The sequence below is a fragment of the Staurois parvus genome, unplaced genomic scaffold (genome assembly GCF_062004578.1).
Source record: "Staurois parvus isolate SC_StPar_1 unplaced genomic scaffold, SC_StPar_1.0 ptg000438l, whole genome shotgun sequence".
Classification (NCBI taxonomy): domain Eukaryota; kingdom Metazoa; phylum Chordata; class Amphibia; order Anura; family Ranidae; genus Staurois; species Staurois parvus.
In genome coordinates this window covers 1786128-1808965 of record NW_028318234.1, presented here as the reverse complement: position 1 = coordinate 1808965, position 22838 = coordinate 1786128, and the positions used below count along the sequence as shown (strand labels likewise).

At 42.1% G+C, this 22838-nt stretch overlaps 1 protein-coding gene across 1 annotated transcript in view; it reads right to left on the bottom strand.

The window, feature by feature from the left end:
* The window catches only part of OXCT1 (3-oxoacid CoA-transferase 1), a 171848-nt gene that overhangs the window by 104207 nt on the left and 44803 nt on the right, over window positions 1-22838 (bottom strand). The window contains exon 6 of the mRNA XM_089687812.1: window positions 5699-5805. Coding sequence (XP_089543938.1) covers window positions 5699-5805 — 107 coding nt within the window. The remainder of the gene's footprint in view (window positions 1-5698; window positions 5806-22838) is intronic.

The following is a 22838-nucleotide window of genomic DNA, read 5'->3' as shown; positions in this document are numbered from 1 at the left end:
ATGTTCCCAAAGTGCTGTATCAAAGCACATTAATAGAAAGTTATGTGGAAGGGAAAAGTTTGGAAGAAAAAGGTGCACAAGCAGCAGGGTTGACCGCAGCCTGGAGAGGATTATCAGGAAAAGGCTATTCAAATGTGTTGGGGACTTTCACAAGGAGTGGACTGAGGCTGGAGTCAGTGCATCAAGAGCCACCACACACAGACAGATCCTGGACATGGGCTTCAAATGTCGTATTCCTCTTGTCAAGCCGCTCCTGAACAACAAACGTCAGAAGCGTCTTACCTGGGCTCAAGAAAAACAGACCTGGTCTCTTGCTCAGTGGTCCAAAGTCCTCTTTTCTGATGAGAGCAACTTTTGCATGTCATTTGGAAACCAAGGACCCCGAGTATGGAGGAAGAATGGAGAGGCACACACTGAAAGATGCTTGAGGTCCAGTGTGAAGTTTCCACAGTCTGTGTTGATTTGGAGAGCCATGTCATCTGCTGGTGTTGGTCCACTGTGCTTCATTAAGTCCAGGGTCAACGCAGCCGTCTACCAAGAGATGTTGGAGCACTTCATGCTTCCTTCCGCAGACAAGCTTTATGGGGGTGCTGACTTCATTTTCCAGCAGGACTTGGCACCTGCCCACACTGCCAAAAGCACCAAAACCTGGTTCAATGACCATGGGATTACTGTGCTTGATTGGCCAGCAAACTCGCCTGACCTGAACCCCATAGAGAATCTATGGGGCATTGCTAAAAGAAAGATGTGAGACATGAGACTGAACAATGCAGAAGAGCTGAAGGCCGCTATTGAAGCATCCTGGTCTTCCATAACACCTCAGCAGTGCCACAGGCTGATAGCTTCCATGCCACGCCGCATTGAGGCAGTAATTGCTGCAAAAGGGGCCCAAACCAAGTACTGAGTACATATGCATGCTTATACTTTTCATAGGTCCGATATTGTTCTATGTACAATCCTTGTTTTATTGATTGCATGTAATATTCTAATTTTCTGAGATTGTGGATTTGGGGTTTTCATGAGCTGTAAGCCATAATCATCACAATTATGACAAATCACGGCCTGAACTATCTTGCTTTGCATGTAATGAGTCTATCTCATATATTAGTTTCACCTTTTAAATTGCATTACTGAAATAAATGAACTTTTGCACGATATTCTAATTTTTCGAGTTTCACCTGTAGATGCTATGTGAAGTGAAGGTTTGATCCTTTTATAGCTACCTAGATTTCAGTTTTAAAATGATTGAGGCTTTTCAGTTTATACATTTTTTTTCCAAGCAGTGCAAGTACCTGAAATTGACTGGGTATCAGCCTCTTTTATTCCCTGTACAAAACCCAAGCATAAGAGAATGAAGCAGCACAAACAGCCAATCACTGCAAGAGCAGACACGGAGCATACTGATATTATGCTGCTTCACTGACACAGGCTGAGGCGGGTCCACAACAGTCCGGACTTAAGTGGGGATAAGAAGTACTGTGGGGGGCTAGTCTGGATTGAAGGCAAATATTACAGCAACAGCTGTTTTCCTATTTAATATTTTAATGGGCTATTCATTTTTATCCTTTTTTTATGGCTGGAGTTCTCTAAGGCAAAGAATCCATCAAAGCAAAAATATAGGAACTGTCATGTCCATTTTTTTGTAAGGTTCAACAAGCTTCCATTTATTGTAGACAATAGAGAGCACAACAAGGAATATCCCCTACTGAAAATAGTCCAGGATTTATAGCAGATGATCAACACGGGATTCTCAAAGCAACAGAATGCATTACACAGACCATCAAACCCCACCAATAACTAAAATATTGGAATTGCTCTATAAAAAAACAAAAAACAAAAAAAAACAAAAACAAAAAACAGTTCCAGTTACGGATATAAAGCTATCAGCACTACGTAGCTGGGCAAGGAGACAAGAAAAAAAAAAAAATACCCCACACACCAACATTGTGGTTCATGCGGAGCAATGGGATTCCTGAATTTTCTGACCAGAAATGCTGATACACAATTGCTATAGGGAACAGACTCTGGTTTCGTGTTTATCTGTAAATAGCGAGGCGCATGATGCCCCCCATTGTCAGCAGAATGGAAGGACATGCTGCAGAATTTTTTTTTTTTTTTACTTTTATGTCAGAATATAAATCTATGTTCGTCAACAGTAAGTTGATTGAAATGTGCTTTGGCAAACTCACTACCTATGCTGAAAGTCCATTTCAAGCATCAACTACTCTTGGTAAACTCACATCTCCACTTTCCCTTCTTACCTCCAGATTGTACATGTTAAGCTTCCAAGTCTCTCCTGACACAGTTTATCCCTCAGACAGATAACAGACTTTTCACCATTTTTGTTATCAATATCTTTTTGTAAGTGAGGTCCCCAGAACTGGACACTGTATTCTAAAATGAGGTCTAACTAAAGATCTCTATAGAGGAATCAGGACCTCCTTCCTCCTGCTGGTGACCCCTCTAGTGATAACTAAAGATCTCTATAGAGGAATCAGGACCTCCTTCCTCCTGCTGGTGACCCCTCTAGTGATAACTAAAGATCTATATAGAGGAATCAGGACCTCCTTCCTCCTGCTGGTGACCCCTCTAGTGATAACTAAAGATCTCTATAGAGGAATCAGGACCTCCTTCCTGCTGGTGACCCCTCTAGTGATAACTAAAGATCTATATAGAGGAATCAGGACCTCCTTCCTCCTGCTGGGGACCCCTCTAGTGATAACTAAAGATCTATATAGAGGAATCAGGACCTCCTTCCTCCTGCTGGGGACCCCTCTAGTGATAACTAAAGATCTATATAGAGGAATCAGGACCTCCTTCCTCCTGCTGGGGGACCCCTCTAGTGATAACTAAAGATCTCTATAGAAGAATCAGGACCTCCTTCCTCCCGCTGGTGACCCCTCTAGTGATAACTAAAGATCTCTATAGAGGAATCAGGACCTCCTTCCTCTTGCTGGTGACTCGTCTAGTGATAACTAAAGATCTATATAGAGGAATCAGGATCTCCTTCCTCCTACTGGTGACTCGTCTAGTGATGCAGCCTAGAATTCCATTTTCTTTTCCCTAGGGCTTTTTACCCTCAGAATAGATGGAGGTACTCCCTATTTCTGAATCATGTTTTGTTCTACCCCCCTACCCACCCCCCAGTACTGGCCTTTTTAGAGAATACCGAGCCAAGTATTTTGTGGCGCTAAACAATTTGTATGGAATGTATTGAAAAGAAAATCCCCTGCAGCCAGCAACAATAGATCCCCTGGAACAATAGATCCACTAGCAACAGATCTCTCAGCAGCCAGCATTAATAGAACCCCCAACAACCAGCAACAGTGGATCCCTCCCGGAAGCAATTACCCCCCAGAAAAAAAAATAAAAAAATAAAAAAAAATATATATATATATATATATATATATATATATATATATATATATATATATATATATATACACACACATACATACACACACCTCACCAACATCAATAGACCCTCCAGCACCCCTTGCCATACATTCCTGCTGAAAAAAAGTGCCCTGGTTTCCCACTGCACGGCCAAACTGTTTGCTCAATTTGCAATCATCTGAATTAAGTGCTCCCACATCTTTTCCTCTGTAGTGCTGGTCAACACTGTACACCCAATATTATACTCCATCAAAGCATTCTTTAGGTGCATTACTTTACATTTAGAAGCATTGCTTCTGACCAATTGCTCTGACCAATCTTCCAGCAATGGCAAATCATACTCAGTAGTACCAACACCTCCAGGGACATCAACCCTTCTGCACAGCTTTGAGTCACCAGCAAAACCACATACCTCACCCCACCAAAGCTTTATTTCTATCACTTACATATAGATTGAATAGAACAGGACTGAGTACAGAGCCTTGTGGCACACCAGTAGCGACTGGTCTCTGGTTTACAACCACAGTATGGTATCTATTCTTTAGCCAACTGCATATCCACTGAACCACCCAAGAATTAAAAAGTGTTACTAAACCCACAACAGTAAAATCAATCTGTATATGCAGTAAAGCATGCTTGTTATACTCACTGTGGAACCTAAGGGGTTAATCCTGCGCTTTGTGTAACAGCGGTTTGATCCTGTCTTCTCTGATCCTCCCCTTCTACTGTCCCCAATCCATCTGCTGACAGCCTTGGGGGCAAGCTGCACATGCTCAGTTTGTTTGGTGTGTATTGCTGGAGAGGTTTTTTATTTTGTTTTTTTTTTCCCCCGGGAGAGTGCATGTGATCAGCACAGGGCCAATCAGCACTGTCCAGACAGAAGGTCAGGGATTATGCTGCCTCATCGGATAATCAGGGGAGAAAGAAAAGCCCACCTACAAGCATTAACCAATGCTCATAAAACACAGAAGTGAGCGCAAAAATAAGCTATAAAGAGTCACTTGATGAGGAGAAGGAAGTTGCTACTATCCATGGTTAGTCCAGGGAGGAATCCATGCCAGGTTGTAGACGCCCAGTAAGAGAATCCAGCTGACCTTCTGAGAGATTGTGTTCTCAAATGCGTGATGATATTGCGCATCTGGTGAGTGCGCAATTCTATTATTTGATTTATTACCAGAAGATTTAAAGGGGATCACTTCTAACCCGAGATCACGTTTTAGGACTTCACTTTATACACCAAAATTTACCCTATTTTAATGCTTTGGCACTTTATATATTTTTACCAGTATGTTGGTCACTTTAATTTAGCACTACTTTCACTTTATATCTATGAACAATAATGATTCATATTGTTGGATAATAATTTATTATTTTGCACGATATTCATTCCTTTATATTAGCGCTGCACCTATGTTTGATATATTAACCAATGCTCGGCTGGACACGGACAGAAGTCACAAGACTGCTCTAACTGCTGATGGGAAAAGATATTTATGCGTTTATATTTACTAAAATAATTGCACTTCCATGTTGTGTGTACTGAGGGAGACTAGATATTAGTGAATGTAGGGTCCGGGGTTTAGAAACACTAAATTCCTGTGCAGTCTTTGTATTAGATTACATGGAACTGTATCAAATGCTTTGCTGAAATCAAGATATTCTATATCCACTGCATTACCCTGGTCCAAAACATTAGTGATACAGTCACAAAACTCAATCGGATTAGTCTGACACGATCTGCAGTCAGTCAAACCATGCCATGCAGATTGGGGTCCAGCATTTAAGAGTAAATAAATATCCAATGCCCTGTGACTCCATCATCCCCAGTCCTTGCAGTTCAGTGTGCACAATTGGAGGCACATTTGGAAAATCTCGTAACTGCAGACTAAACTACATGTCTTGCAATTTCAAAGGGAATGTAGTCACAGCTGTACGTATTAACCTGGTGGTTCCTTTCTCCTCTGTCACTTCCCATACAGCCACATATATGATGCACGGATGTCAGTGGTCGACACAAGGTTGGGAGTGGGTGGAACTTGCAATCAGAGCAACTAAATATCAAACATAACTCTGTGCTAGTCAATATCCAAGCGAAAAAAAAAAGAAAAAAAACACACAAAAAGTAAATAAGAAAGCCTTTGAACTGGGTCTGAATCACAGCTCAGGAACACTTGATCTAATCTTGAGGCATGGGACTAAAAGCAGGTTATATATGCTACTTCTTTGCTGAAATTCATCTTTGTAAAAAAAAAAAAAAAAAAAAAAAAAAAAAACAACCACAAGATTTAAAAAGGAACCTTACCTGAAAATAACATTTCCAGCACGATCTGCCTTCCAAGCCTTTACTAGTGCAAAGTCTCCTGTGATCGAGGTTTCCATAACAAAGTGACGGCCATTAAACTCTTTGACCTAGAAGAGGGTGCTCATTAGAATAAATGTACAAAATATTTTAACAAATCAACTCTAACAATGTCTTACCAGACAGATAACCTTTATTATAGCCCTAGTATTGGAAGTTCCCTGTCATCTTAACCATTGGTAGGTTAAAGCAGAACTACACGGTATCTGGGCACCACAAACCAAAAAGCGTAAATTTTTAAAAATATTCAAAGTACACTCACCCATCCATTCATTCATATCTCCATGCTTTAGTTTGCTGAGAAATCACTTTGAAAGATAACCCCCTAGCATATCTGGCCATGGCCATCTTGAGTATGGGCAGATGATTCTAGTAGCCTTTACTTCCTGGAATCTATATGTCCTTAGCTCAGGCATGCAGACAGGACAGGAGGGTGTGCTAAGCTGAGAAACCCCCTCCTCCCCTCCTGAAGATGTATGACATAATTTGTCTAGTAATGGAAACAAGGAAGTAATGAAAGAAATGTACATTTACTGGTTTTCAAACAATCATCTGCCCTTACTAAAGATGGCCATGGCCAGAAATGCTAAGAGTTTTTCAAGGCGATTTCTCAACAAAACAATGCATGGAGAAATAGGGATGGGGAGTTTGCTTTGAATATTACAAGTGAATTAAACAGCATTTTTGGTTTGTGGTACTCAGATGCAGTATAGTTCTGCTATAATATTATGGGTTCTGGAAACTCAATAGGGTAAAGCTTTTCAACTTTGTATATATCTGAAATTTGTAAAAAAAAAAAAAAAAAGGAGTAATATTAATACACATTAACAGTAACATAAACAGCCATTTATAACTCTGCCCCAAATTACATCACCAATCTTGTCTCCAAATATCACCCAAACAGTACTCTCAGCTCCTCGCACGACTTCTCTCTAGCTCCCTTGTCTCCTCCTCTCATGCTCGTCTCCAGGACTTCTCCAGAGCTTCCCCCATCCTCTGGAACTCTCTACCCCAATTTATCAGACTATCGCTCTGCTCACTTTTAGGCGATCTCTGAAAACCTCTCTTCAGGGAAGCCTATCCTGCCCTCAGCTAACAATGGAATCTTCTATTCATCCTACCAGTCCATCCCCCACAGTTACTACCTTTTGTACCACCAGCCCCTCTCTCTTAGATTGTAAGCTCTTGTATTGAACTGTATTGTCTCCCGTTACATTGTAAAGCACTGAGCAAACTGTTGGCGCTATATAAATCTTGAATAATAAATAATTATATACACACATACATTTTTATTAATAATGATTATTATTTATTTATAAAAAAACAGGAGTAAAATAAATGGATACAGCAACAGAACGACAGATCATTCTGGAGATACAGTATCCATGTAGTCATGAAGAACAGACATCAACTTGATGGAACCGAACACATGTTTTTATTAACATTCTATTGGACAGCACCACCTAAACAGGTTTGCATGTTCACCATGCATTTCCTTGTAGTCCAAAAATTCCTGGTTCATTTTAAATCACAAATCCTCTCTTAAAATATCATTACTGCAAAGTAACTACTGATGGATCCCATGCAAACCTTGCAGAGAACATTTTATCTATTAGTCTTTAATGGTTTCAACTCAAGTCAGACAGGAATACATGTTGCTCTATTTAAATATTTTATGGTGGTTGTAATGAATTTTATGGTTTATTGGGAAAATGTAGAATAAAGATATTACAGTAGGATCACAGGAAATGCAATTAAAAATAGAGGCCTGGCTCTTTGTGTAGACATGGCTTAGTCCAAACTGCATCGAAACCTAAAAAAAAAATGATATATATATATATATATATATACATACACACACACACACACACACACACACACACACACACACATATACAGTATATATATATATATATATATATACACACATATACACACACACACACACATACATACATACACACACTGTGTGTGTATATATATATATATATATATATATATATATATATATATATATATTTATTTATTTATTTATTAATCCTTATTTGGGTTGGCTGCTTTTTTTCCCTCCATACTTTTATTTCCTTTATTTTCACCTAAAAATCCTGTAAAACACTACTTGTCCTCGGGTGGACAATTTCCTTTAGATTTACCAAAACTATGGAATAGGAGGACCCACCTATCTATCCATTCACTCTGTATCCAATCAGGCAGACCTTGCACTACATAGCTGATCGTAGGTCTAAATGAGATCGTAAAATCAGTTTAGTATAGTGTATGCTGAGCTTTACAGAACCCAAATGAATGCTCTATGGAAGATGAAAGTAAGGTAGGGAAATAAACTAATTTAAAAAACTAAAAATCGATGCCTGAGAATGGTGATCAGCGGTTGTATTGGAAAAATGTGCACCTTCAAAAAGGTTGCTGGGCGTGATCCCCTGGAGCTGGAGGGCAGATGCAGGGTGTGTGTTAATGAGCTCAGCTAGTGAACTATTTCCTGCTTCCTAATGTGGAAATAAACCTCCTTTTGGGGAACATGAAGCTCTCCTAAAGTGCACAGTTTAGGAGATAATTTTTTTTTTCTTTTTACAGCTGAAACATGCACTCTAAAGGAACGGCATACCCATGCCATTTTTTCAAAGCACTGTGCCATGTTGCGAGACTCCCATGCGCAGGAGTAACATCATGGCAGCTCGGCAGTCACATGGCTGGAGCTCACAAACCCATATGGAAGAATATCGAAGATGGTAGCCCTGTCAGTGGTGACAGCACGTCGCTGGAGGGCTTTGTTTTAAGGCAAGTCTTTCATAATGTGTTAGCATGCAATGCGCTCTAGTACGTTATTCCCAGGGGCGGACTGACCATTTGGAAACTCAAGCACCGCCCAAGGGCCCGGGGTCAGTAGGGGGCCCCATGAGATGCCCCTGGTACCTTTTTCATAGGCTTTTTTGAGTTTGGGCAAGGACACAGGGGCCCCATGATCCCCTATTGCCCGGGGGCCCCATGAGTTGTCAGTTCGCCCCTGGTTATGCCATTACCTAGCAGGGGATTTTTTTTTTTTTCTTTCATCAGTGGTTTACTACTGTGCTAACAGTTTTCATATCCTAAAAAGGTCCATACAGGAAGGAGTGAAGACTTTTTCTTTTTTATACAACAAGCTGGAGACTGAAGTAAGGGCTGTGTAGGATAAATGGAAAGCTTTTTATTTCTGCAAAAAAAAAGTACATTAAAGCTATATCAGGGCAGCACAGTGGCTAAATGGTAAGCACTTCCGCCTGGCAGCACTAGGGTCATTGGTTCGAATCCACCTGCCTGTAGTTTGCATGTTCTGCTGTGCCTGCGTGGGTTTCCTCCAGGTACTCCGGTTTCCTCCCACACTCCAAAGACATGCTGGTAGGTTAATTGGATCCTGTCTAAATTGGCCCTAGTATGTGTATGTATGAATGTGAGTTAGGGACCTTAGATTGTATGCCCCTTGAGGGTTAGGGACTGATGGGAATGTACAATATATATATATATGTAAAGAGCTGAGTACATTGACAGCGCTATAGAAGTACCTGAAATAAATAAATATATTGTAAAACGCTGCGCAAATTGTTGGCGCTATATAAATCCTGTAGAATAATAATAAATAATAATAATATTGGTAATAGGGAAAAATAAAAAGGTGAACTTGGCCTTTAACTATGAATGGGAACCATAATCACCCAGGCTGGACCTCATAACACATCTACCGATCCCCAGTACCTGAAGGTGGGGAGATCAGCAGTGTACAGAAGATCAGATTGTTTGACCTTTCTGTTAAGCTCACAGTATGTGACAAGGGCACTGAATTTCACACAATATTAACCAGTATTTTCTGCCAAACATGTTCTTAGCCTGAAAAGAAAAACTAATGCAGCTACCACATCTGGAGACCTTTAGGGCCAGATCACACTATAGAAATGCAGTCCAGAAGTGTTTTTTTCCCCCTCTCTTTTTCTTCAATTTAAATAGTGACATGTGAGTTAGTGAGTTTTACTGCGTTCCCGTACAGTTCTGTGCAGAAAAAAAATGCAGCAGGTTCTACTTTTTTCTGCAACCGGAACACACTGGAACTGCAAGCACCGACAACCATATAACCTACTTTCTGCGGGTTTTGGATGCAGAAAAAAAAAAAAAGCACTGAAACGCATGTAGTGTGAACTGGCCCTTAAGCTCCAATACTGTACATAAACTTTTTATAAACCTAAGAAAAAAAATGTTATGTAAAAACTAAAAAGTAAAAATTTAGGTCATTTGCTCCCTTCTGGTCTGTTGAACCCATTGAAATGGTTTTATTATATAGTGTCTGTTCACTAGTGAACTGATAACAGTTCAGAGGCAGAAAGCACAGGAAGTTATTGATTAGCATTGTTCCCTGTTATCTCTGTAGGATAGAAACTCCCCCATTATAGAGAAGAAAGAGAGGTGTTATGTAGTCCAAACACACCCTGTCATAGACAGAAAGGGTGTTAATGCCAAGATTAATAGATTAAAATATACATTAAAAAGTGTGAAAAAGAATACTAATGCAGCCAACAAATTTAAGGATTGTAAGCTGCAATATGTTCAAATTTTTGTTTTTGGGCTTAGATACGATTTAACTGTTCAGAAGGAGGTCAGAGACATTGATTAATATGTCTTTGAAAACTAAACATGCCACGCTGGAAATTATTATGCTGCAGGGGGAAAACAAAAAACCCAAAACAAAAAAAAGCACCACAACAAAAAAGGAAGAAGTGACAAACCTAGAATAAAGACATGACGCTTTACCATATAGGCCAAGAGAGTATACAGATGATGGTCTCTGGATAAATCAATTGATTAAATATAAAGCCGAACAGTAAAGAAAACTAATCAAGGACAAACAAAGCTGCCATTTGCTGGATGGCACAGAAATATTGGCAAGGGATACGTGGACTGTGGCAGCTCACCTCTAGAAATGTTCTGGGGCTATGTGCACACAGACAGGGTACAGAATAGTGCGGCATCTGTTGTCATTGTATTTTAAGACCTACAAATGTCCAATTGTCACCTGCAGACTGCTGTGTGTATACTGCCATCTAGGAGCCAAACAAGTGTAGTGCCTTCCATGAATCCATTTTTTGCACAGAAAAATTTTAAATTCCTTTTGCAAGACATGTCCACTGTGTACCATGGCCGGAACTAGGGGGGTGGGCTGCCCCCCCAGATTTCAGTTGTGCCCCCCCAGAGTGCTGAGCTCACCCCACCCACCCCCACACTCAAAACCAGGACAAGGGAGCAGTTAAGTCCAGAAAGTGACAAAGAAGAGAGAGCAAGGAGGAGCACCGGATCGCTCTGTCCATCGGGATGTACACCATTTCATTACCTGCCCCTATCTCCTCCAAGGACCGGTTATCTCCCACAGCAAGAAATGTGGCAGCCTGGTGGTTGGAGCGATCCTGTGTCATCAACTATATGGCGCAGTGCTGTTCTGACAGGAGGGGGAGCAGAGCACAGCCCGAACCTCTGGACTGTAAATTGGGAAGACGGGGGTGCGGGAGCTTACAGGCAAATTGTACAAAATGAAGGGAGAGGAGAGGCGTGAAGGGAAGCAGTCATTTGTGTTGGAAAGGCTAACGGTGGTTTGGGGATGGGGAAGGATTGTCTGCTAGAGGGATTTGGGGGGGGGGGGTATTTGAGCCAGGAGGGGGCATCTGTGCTGTGAAGGGTACTTTGGAAGGGGTTGTGGTAGGAGTACGAATTTAGGGGAATTTGTCATAGAGAGGGCATGGGAGAGGATCTCCCATCCTCTGCCCTGCTGACCGCCAGTACACTGCCCTACTGAGTCTTGTACACTCCCCTGCTGACCTCATCCTCTGCCGTGATAACCTGCCCTACAAACTGCTGTCCCCATCTCTCTGCCCTGCTGCCCCCCCTGTACACTGCCCTACTGACCTCACATCCTTTGCACAACTGATATTTTTTACTGCACCACCACATCAGGCAGGCTAGATCCGGCCCTGCCATCCACTGTATTCTTAAGACAGGATTCCACAGAACTCTGAAAAGCCTGGATCAAAACAAGAGGTGAAGGAATAGAGGTCTGGGATTTTACCTCTGCTCCTTTAATCAAACTGTTGGTTTTCATTTCAAAGTGAAAATCTGTTGGGCAACAAAAAGTTGACTGAAGGCATTTTGAGAATGTACATGTATATGTACGTTTCTAGGTAAATATATTTCTAAAGGTGCCACTGGCATGAAATTTTCATCATATGTTGGTAACAACCCATGAAATTCATACATACAAAGAAACCAAAACAAATAAGGTCACAAATTTAGTTATGTGTAATAAAATGGAATGATACAGGGAAAAAGTATTGAACACATGACAAAAGGGAGGTGCAAAGGAGATATGGAAAGCCAAGACAAGACACCAGCTGAAACCTATTGGTAGTTAGAAAGCAATCCTGCCCCTTGTCAGTGCAAATTAATATCAGCTGGTTCAGTCTCCACTGATGGCCTGTAAAAAAAGGTGTCTCTTTACCAAGGTGTCACACAAGAAACATCTCATAATGGGTAAGCGCAAAGAGCTCTCTCAAGACCTTTGCAACCATACTGTTGCAAAACATACTGATGGCATTGGTAACAAAAGGATTTCTAAACATCTGAAAATTCCAGAAAGCACTGTTTGGGTCATAATCAAGGAGAGGAAAGAACATCATTTCACCATAAACCAGCTACGACCAGGTGCTCCTCGCAAGAATTGACAGAGGAGTGAAAATAGTTATCAAAAGAGTTGTCCAAGAGCGACTGAGCGCTTCAAAAAGACCTGGAATTAGCAGGTACAATGGTTTCAAAGAACACAAAGTAATGCACTCAACCGCCATAGCCTGTATGCATGCTCACCACGCAGGAGTCCATTGCACAAAAAAGGATGTTGAGGCTCGTTCAAGGTTTGCTGCACAACATTTAGACAAGCCTGTGAAATACTGGGAAAATGAGGTCCGGTCTGTTGAACTCCTTAGATGCCATAATACACACCATGTTTGGAGGGCAAATGGCACTGCGCCTCACCCCAAAAACACCATACCAACAGTGAAGTTTGGAGGTGGGAACATCATGGTGTGGGGCTGTTTTTCAGTATACGGTACTGGCAAACGTCATATCATTGAAGGAAGGATGAATGGAAAAATGTACCAAGACATTCTTGATAAAAATCTGCCGCCACCTACCAGGACGATGAAGATGAAACAAGGGTGGACATTTTAACAAGGCAATGATCCCAAACACAAAGCCAAGGAAACTCTCAACTGGTTTCAAAGAATGAAAATAAAGCTGCTAGAAAGGCCCAGCCAATAACCTGACTTGAATCCAATAGAAAATCCATAGAAAGAACTAAAGAGTGGAAGAATGGGCCAAAATCACAACTGAACAATGCATGCGACTAGTTTCTCCATACAGGGAAGCGTCTTGAAGCTGTCATTACCAACAAAGGATTTTGTACAAAGAATAAAGAAATTTAACTTCGAGTGTTAAATACTTTTTCTGTGTCATAGCATTTTATTACACATAAAACTTACATTTCTGAACTTATTTGTTATGGTTTCTTTGTGTGTATGGATTGCATGGGTTGTTACCAACAAGTGGTGAAAAGTTCATGTCAATAGCACATTTAGATATCCATTTACCTAGAAAAATGGTGACATGTTGAAGACCTATTATACCCGCTGTATATCACACACACACACACTTTAATCACCACCTTATCCAGCCACAGAACCTGTGTAATGTGTGTTTGGTTTTAAAGGGATGAGGGGGAACCCCTAGATTCAGGTGTTCCAATCTCCTTCATGGCCACAGGTGTATAAAATCAAGCACCTAGGCATGCAGACGGCTTCTACAAACATTTGTGAAAGAATGGGTCGCTTTCAGGAGCTCAGTGAATTCAAGCATGGTCCCGTGATAGGTTGCCACCTGTGCAATAAGTCCATCCGTGACATTTCCTTGTTACTAAACAGAACAACTGTTAGTGGTATTATAACAAGGTGGAAGCAACTGGGAACAGCAACTCAGTCATGAAGTGGTAGGCCATGTAAAAATGACAGAGCAGGGTCAGTACATGCTGAAGTGCACAGAAGTCGCCAACTGTCTGCAGAGTCAATGGCTAAATACCTCCAAACATTGTGTGACCTTCAGATAAGCACAATAATGCATAAAGAGCTTCATGGAATGTGTTTTGATGGTTGAGCAGCTGCATCCAAGCCTTGCATCACCAAGTGCAATTCAAAGCTTCGGATGCAATGGTGTAAAGCACGCCACCACTGGACTCTAGAGCAGTGGAGACATGTTCTCTTGAGTGAAATCACTCTTCTAGGTCTGGCAATCTGATGGGAGTGTCTGGGTTTGGCAGTTGCCAGGAGAAAAAAACGTTACTTGCCAGACTGCATTGTGGCATGTGTAAAGTGTGTTGGAGGGGGGATTATGGTATGGGGTTATTTCTCAGGGGTTGGCCTTGCCCCCTTAGTTCTATTGAAGGGAAGTCTTAAGGCGCCAGGATACCAAGACATTTTGGACAATTTCATGCTCCCAACTTTGTGGGAACAGTTTGGGGATGGCTCCTTCCTGTTCCAACATGAGTGCACACCAGTGCACAAAGCAAAGTCCATAAGGACATGGATAAGCGATTTTGGGTGGAGGAACTTGACTGGCCTGCACAGAGTAATAACCTCAACCCATCAGAACACCTTTGGGATGAATTTGAGCGGAGACTGCAAGCCAGGCCTTCTCATCCAACATCAGTGCCTGACCTCACAAATGTGCTTCTGGAAGAATGGTCAAACCTTCCTATAGACACACTCATAAACCTTGTGGACAGCCTTCCCAGAAGAGTTGAAGCTGTAATAGCTGTAAAGGGTGGGCCAACTCAATACTGAACCCGATGGACGACGACTGGGATGCCAATAAAGATCATGTAAAAGGCAGGCTTTCCAATACTTACACACACATACATACATATATACATATACACACACACCTCAAAAAAATTAAAGGAGCAGAGTCTCAAAAGTATGGAGATTGCAGGGGACAGGCAGTTACTCTAGGAGAGCTGGACAGGGCCGCAGAAGGTCCTCAACCCATCATCAGCAGAACTGGTATCTGCTATTTTGTGCAAGGAAAGAACAGGATGAGCACTGCCAGAGCTCTACAAAATGACCTGCAGCAGGCCACTGGTGTGAATGTCTCTGATCAAACAAACAGAAACAGACTTCATGAGGATGGCCTGAGGGCCCGACATCCTCTCGTGAGCCCTATGCTCACTGCCTAGCACCATAGAGCTCGACTGGCATTTGTCATTGAACACCAGAATTGGCAGGTCCGTCACTGGCACCCTGTGCTTTTCACAGATGAGAGCAGGTTCACCCTGAGCACGTAATAGGCGTGAAAGGGCCTGGAGAAGCCGTGGAGAACATTATGCTTCCTGCAACATCGTTCAGCATGTTCATTTTGGTGGTGGGTCAGTGATGGTTAGGGGAGGCATATCCATGGAGGGACACACAGACTTCTACAGGCTAGACAATGGCACCCTGACTGCCATTAGGTATTGGGAAGAAATCCTTGGACCCATTGTCAGACCCTATGCTGGTGCAGTGGGTCCTGGGTTCCTCCTGGTGCACGACAATGTCCGGCCTCATGTGGCAAGAGTATGCAGGCAGTTCCTGGAGGATGAAGGAATTTATACCACTGAATGACCCCCACGCTCGCCTGACCTAAATCAGACTGTCCAGGAGCTCAGTGATGCCCTGGTCCAGATCCAGGAAGAATCTCATTAGGAACATGCCCAAACATTGTCTGGCCTGCATATAAGCATGTGGGGCCATAGAAACTACTGAATACCATTTTCAGTTGCTGCAATGAAACTTCAGCAACATGCACTAGCCTGCTGCATCATTTATTCAGTTTGATATTCTGGGTGTCTTTGAATTCAGTCTTCTGTAGGTCGATAATTTTCATTTCCATCAAACGATGGGGCATCCTTACGTTCTGAACACATTACCCAGTCCATATCAATATAGATATCCAGAATGATACTTTTCCCTATTGAGATCTGATGTATTTTCAAAGTGTTCCTTTAAATTTTTTTATGCAGTACACACACACTTTTTTCTGCTCTCCTGAAACGGGGGATCTGGCCAGTGTGCAGACCACAGGAGAACACAAAAGTCACGGACATATTTCTGGAACCAGCAAATGATACCAGCTTGGTGACAGAGTGATTTTCCTAGCTGAAGGTCGGCACTGCTAAATTGGTAGACTGTATGGGTGTGTAGAGTAGCACAAGAACTCAAATGCTGTACTGGCATTCAAATTATGGTATGAAAAGCTGGTCATATTTTCTTTTTGTTTTTTTGACCTTGGAAAGAACAGACAAATTTAAAGCCATCATACCATCTGGATGGGTCCTGTTCAATTTAAATGTAATCCTCATGTCACTAGAAAAGTTTATATGCTTTGCACCTGGTGGGTAATGTCCCGAGGCCACAGACATATGAGACAGCCTTCTAGAAAGTTATGGGGTACACACACACACACACACACACACACACACGAAGCTGTGGCCATCGTATTAGGTTAAGCATTCATCTGTGATCAAGAGGGTGGGTTATATTAGGTCAGGGGAAATTGGCATAAAGGGTGCGTGCTTTTTATAGTGCATTTATCCATTAATAGAGTGGTCACCCTACACCAGGCATTCTCAACCAGGGTTCCTCCAAAAGGTTACTAGGGGTTCCTTCAGCTGTGATTTATTGAACACCCATAGGACGGTGCCTTCATATTACCATGTCCATTACCATCTGGCAAAACCAGTAGCATGACACCAATATTCTTTTTAGCTGTCTGTAAGGGTGGCATTCTAACCACAAGTGTAAGGGGGTATTGAGAACAACCGATGCCCAATCGTCAGCACTCCAAACAATCCACTTTATTGAACCAAGATAAAACCAATACAGCAATGGAAATACAGTGGGGGACTGGCAGGTAAACGTGTTTCACGCTAAAGACAGAACTTATTCATTACCCAGTGGACCCATGTACAAAGTGTTGGTTTTAAGCAACAGCTGTTCCTCCTAATCAACACTGGGTCCACCTCCTGCTACACCAAACCAATTTTAAAAAAAAAGGTAAAGACAGTTCTGCAGCAAACAATTTTAACATCCCCAAAGTGCAACGCAAAAAATCCAAATGCACCAACCACAGTATATGTGCAAGAATTCTCACGGCGCACAATGGAGATGGCAAAAATGAAAATAAAAATGAAAATAAAGCTGTAAAGAATGTGTGGGAAGAAGAATAAAAAAAAAAACATACCATTAAGAAAACACCACATGTATATTAGATCCATCCCAAATAACAAAACAGATGTCTCAGAACAAAGTTGATGTTATGATGACCACCAACAGCAGTGATGTTACAGTGCGGGAAAAATATAGATGATATAGATAGAGAGCTGTAACGGAAAATCCTTTAAGATCTAGCACTGAACGTTTATTACAGTCTACAGCTGATGACAATGTGGGGACCCTAAACTTTTTACTTCGTAAACTAGAGCGATTAATGATTAACCACTTGCCCTCCTGGAGGATTTACCCCCCTTAATGACCAGGCCTCTTTTTGCTACTCGGCGCTGCACTAATTCAACTGATAATTGCGCGGTCATGCAATGCTGCACCCAAACGAAATTTACGTCCTTTTTTTCACACAAATAGAGCTTTGTTTTAGTGGTATTTGATCACCTGTGCGCTTTTTATTTTTTACGCTATAAACAAAAGAAGATCAAAAATTTTGAAGAAAAACAATATTTTTTACTTTCAGCTATAAAAAATATATAGTAAACTCAAAGTTAAGTTATAAATTTAGGCCAAAATGTATTCTGCTACATGTTTTTGGTAAAAAAAATCCCAATAAGTGTATATTGATTGCTTTGTGTGAAAGTTATAGCGTCTACAAACTATGGTATAGATACTGCAATTTATGCCATTTTTTTGCTATACAGCGCTGCGCTAGTTTAACGGACAATTGTGTGGTCATGCAAGATGGTACATAAATGAAATTTATGTCCTTTTTTGTTCCCACACAAATAGAGCTTTCCTTCGGTGGTATTTGATCACCTGTGCGTTTTTTATTTTTTGCGCTATAAAAAAAAGGCTGACAATTTGAGAAAAAAAAAAAACAATATTTTGGACTTTTTGCTATAAAACATGTCCAGTAAAAAAAATGTAAAAATCAAATTTCATCATAAATTTCGTCCAAAAATGCATTCTGCGACATGTCTTTGCTAAAAAAAAATCCCAACACGTGTAAATTAATTGGTTATGTGAAAGTTATAGCGTTTACAAATGGCGGTAAAGATTTTAAATTTTTTTTATACTAATAATGGCGGTGATCAGCGACTTATGGTGGCGATCAGTGACTTATGGCGGGACTGTGGTGGACATTCTGACACTGGGGGGGGAACTGACTTGGGGTCACTGACATCCCCAGTGACACCAATACAGTGATCAGTGCAAAAAAAAAAAAAAAACACTGACACTATACTAATGGCACTGGGGAGGAAGGGGTTAACTTTATTTACTGAAAGGGTTAACTGTGTGAGAGGAGTGTTTTACTAGGGGGCGGGGGTGTGTACTGCACTGGGACAGGCTGATCAGGAGAGATAAACTCTTCTCAGCATGTCAGGAGCTGACAGGGAACTGACAGAAAGCAGAGCTACTGCAGCCCTGCTCTCTGTCAGTGATTGCCGGCGACTGACATCCGCTGCCGTGATCGGCGGGACAGGTAGGGCGGTGGCGCGCCTCATGCGCGCCCCCTACTTGTTTTGCAAACACACGGTTTAAAACGTGGTTTTGCCCAGCCGTGCCGCCCTGCCAACGTATTTCTACAGTGGCTGGGCGGCATGTGGTTAAGGAGATGAAATCCTAGTGGGATAAAAAAGTACCTTGATTGAATATTTAGCACGGTCACAGCATAAAAAAGTTCCCTACTTTTGAACTGGCCACAGATTAATTAAAAAAAGAAATGGACTGACACATTGTCTGCAGCCTCACATGAGTGGATGCAAGTCATTGTGGAATCTAAAAACACAGGAGCTCAATAGAACACAGGATGAAATTGCGGTTATACAAAAAAGAAGATTATACCATTTAGGAGTCACCTGATGTTTGAAAGTCTGGATATTAAATCAAATGATAGGTTGGACAGAATGGGGAAAAAAAAAAAAGGAGGTGATCACTAGTAAGAAGGAGAAATTGCTTCGGGATAAGCTTGATTATGAGCCCAGTCAGGTGTATGAATGGAAGAGATCTCAATACCCAAGATTCAATAATAAAAAGAAGGGAAATGCTGTTGGTATTAAGAGAGTTAGTTTTTCCGAGTCTGAGAATGATAATTTGGATCCAACATTAGCAGCGTCGGGGGTGGATTCCTCTTCAGAAGTGGGTGAAAGAGCCACACCTGGTCCCAGCCATTTAAACGATATGGAGGTGAGCAAAAAGAAAAAGAAGCACATCAAGAAAAAAAAAAATGCACAAGGGGGAAAGAAGAAAAGAAGAATGTGGAGAAGGTCGGGATCGCTACTCATTAAGGAAACAGATGTCAAAACAATAGATAACGTTTTGAACTTGTCCAAAAGGACTTTGACCTGCGATGATATACAGTATCTGTACTGTAGAGGGGACTTAATTTTTGCCCTACACATCATTTCAATCTTTTTTGATTTGAATAGGTTTGCCCGCTCTTTGACCCTGCGTAAACACTTTTTTGGGGAGAGCATAAATGGAGATGATATTGAAAAGGAACTTTGTACAAGAGGTCCAAACAAGTAACTTTTTGGACCAATGTAATATCTGTGTTTTGGCCAATTTAGCTATGGAATCTCGTCTTGAGGAGGAGGATGAACAGGGATGTTTGGTCCCTGTCTCTTTAAAATATAGGCCAGATTTTTATCCCAATCATGCTAGGGGCAAGGAAATGGATCGCTTTAAAAAAATGGTTGAGCCAGAGTTAACCAAATTGGCCATGCATACCATATCTTCTATTGCCTGATAAAATAATCTTTGCATCTAGGCGTCTATATTGAAGGAAGGCTGTTTTACACTTGTTTGGAGGAATTGAAACCCTGGACATTATGTGAGATATAGTGAACTACCATGACAAAAAGAAAAAAAAAAAACAGTGTCAGCATCATTATAACCATCTGAAGAGTATCAAAAAATGATTGTCTAATTAGTGGAGCAGGTAAATCTGCTTTGCATATGATACAATCTATCTGTACAGTACTGTGGAGCAACCACGTCCCAACATCGTTCCCAGGATGCCCACAGCACCGTGTATGACTACCATCATGTAACGATATTGTCAAAAACAAGCATTAAAAAAAAGGGAAATAGGGCCTTAGGAGCCCATATAACAGAATAAAAATCACAATAAACCATGGATCAGGATGGCTAGCTGCCTTTCCTGAAAAGATAGAGAAACTTAACTTCAAAAGGGCCAAACGGGCCCAAACCTTGCCATCGCAAAACATGGGAGGCAGAGCGGCCACTCCACAACAGGGCAGTGACATCTCTGGCCATGTTCGGTGCCAGGTGGAGGTCACGTGTCAAGAAATCACATGAAATCTGCATTCAGGCTGTAAATAAAAGGGTTCTAAGACCCATGTATGAAACTTAAAAAAAGAAAGAGAGCGAAAAGGAAAAAAAAAAAAATAAGACAAAAATTACTTCTTCCTCCTCCCTCTCTCCCCTTGCACATCCATATATCTAAGGAAATGATCCGAATTAACCAAAACACATGACTATGATAAAACCGCAGCACGTCTCAATATCTTATCAATATAGTGAATAATATATAAAGGAGCTAAAGTATGTTCAAGCCGAATCTTGCCTGACTCTCCTTCGTTCCCTACGTGGAGATGGAGTGTTCCAGATAGGAGATACCCGAGGGGTGGAGGGTGGACGTTGAGGCGAGGGAACATCAACCAGATGTAAATTTTGCCAGGATATCTCGGCCCTCAAGTAAAGATGTGGCTGTCTATGTACTACTATTGTGTTGAACTATCAACTTGAAGGGAAAGCCCCACTTGTAGCGAATGAGAGCTGAAAAAAAGGACAGATGCAATTTCCTTCATTTTCCTGCCTTTCCAACATAGCAGGTGAGACATCCGGGAAGATCTGCAAAGTGGAACCTTCAAACGAGATCGTAGAGGTGCTGCGAGCCGCCCTGAGTATGTCTTCTTTGGTCTGGAAATCTTTCATATGTAGAACAATGTCCCGAGGCGGTTTGTCATTAGGGGGTTTCGGGCGTAGAGCTCTATGGACATGGTCACATGTAAAGGCTCTAGGGTCGTGGTCCAGAAGGAGAGACTTAAACAATTTAGATGTAGCTTGGGAAAGATCCATCACAGTCTCCGGAACCCTCCGAATGCACAGATTATTCCTGCGGTTGCGATTGTCAAGGTCCTCCACCTGAGCATGCAGCTGTGTGAAAGCAGTTTGTAGATGATCACGGTCTCTGGAGACCTCGCAATAGGCCAAGCTGAGCTCATCGTGTTTTGTTTCTAAACGGTCAGTTCTGGAACCTAGTGCCGCTATTTCCTGAGAGAGGACGTTTGTACTTTTGTGGAGTTTGGATTGGAATTTAGTGGCATGTTTGGTGTACATAGTCTCCAAACAAGATTCTAAGTCCCCCTTTGTAAGCTGCTGTGCGGACTCACCGTCTGTGCAGGTGGATGAACTGCAGTATCCTGCACGAGGTGGGATGGGGATGCTCGGTCTGTGTTATCCTGAGACATGCTGCAAATTTCCTGCGATTTCAGTTAATATGTTGTAAGGAATTTTTGAGCATTACCCCTACTTTTCTTCTTAGTGGACGGTATGCAGAAAGACTACTGGGGGTGATCAGCGAAAGTTATCTATCCAAAAATGAAAATTGCCCCAGGGGACCAATACAGCCCGATGCAGATGTGAGAGAATGGCTACATAGGTGCAACTAGGTACCGCGATGCCTTTTGTATATTGTAAGAATTAATGTCACAGAGAAGGAGGAAGTAGGGTATATAAGCTTTGATTAGAAGATCCTCAGAAAGGCTTTAGGCCCAGATGCAGGCCCCAAACTGTGATGCATAACAAGGAGACATATGGGCCGTAGGAATGATAGCACCCTGAAGTGCTGCACACAGGAGGGGGTGCAAAGGCACCAGATACAGCCCCTCCAAGAGCCACCAGCCACGATGGGCTCTCAGGCCGCACTGTCACCACCCTTTATAACAGGGCCCTGGTGGCTGTAATCACCAGCCACCGACTTCTCTGCCTCTGCAGGGGGACCTGGGACCTCAGTTATTCCTCCCCCTCCACCAGCCGCACTCACGCGGGCGGCGCCAAACAACGCCGCACCAGGCCTCAACAGACCGACGTCCCGGAGGGGAGCCAAAGCAACTCAGCACCCCTCTACAGTTGGGAAGGGTCCACGATTGCCACCACGAGGCCGCTGCCACCTGGATGGCAGCGGATTAGGAAGCTGGGCGTCGGAGCTCCCAGCTATGCAGCCGCTCCGGTTGCCATCTTGGACATGGCCCCCAATGAAGATTTCAATGGAGAGGTGACACACATGATGGATCGCTTTTTACAGAGAGGCTATCCGGTGCTCACGATAGATCGTGCTGTGGGTATAGCTAACAATACTGACAGGAGCAATTTCTTAATAACAAAGGAGAGGTGTAGTTCCAGGCAGGGACCACCAGTTTTCTCCACTGCATTCAGCCTAGAGTTTGGGAGGATTAAAAGGATCACTGAGCGCCATCTTCCCATACTTCTGAGAGAGGACATAAAATGATTTCCCAACATGCACCAACTTTGGGCAATACTCTGTCTTCTAGAAAAAAACTCAAAAAACATGGCTGAGTTTTAAGGGTAACTATAGGTGTGGTATAGATGGTGGTCCCTGTTGCTCTTGTGTTAAGAAAGGGGAGGAATTTAGATCCACAGTTAGTGGTAATGTTTACAGGATCAAGAACTTTATCAATTGTAATACTAAGCATCTAATA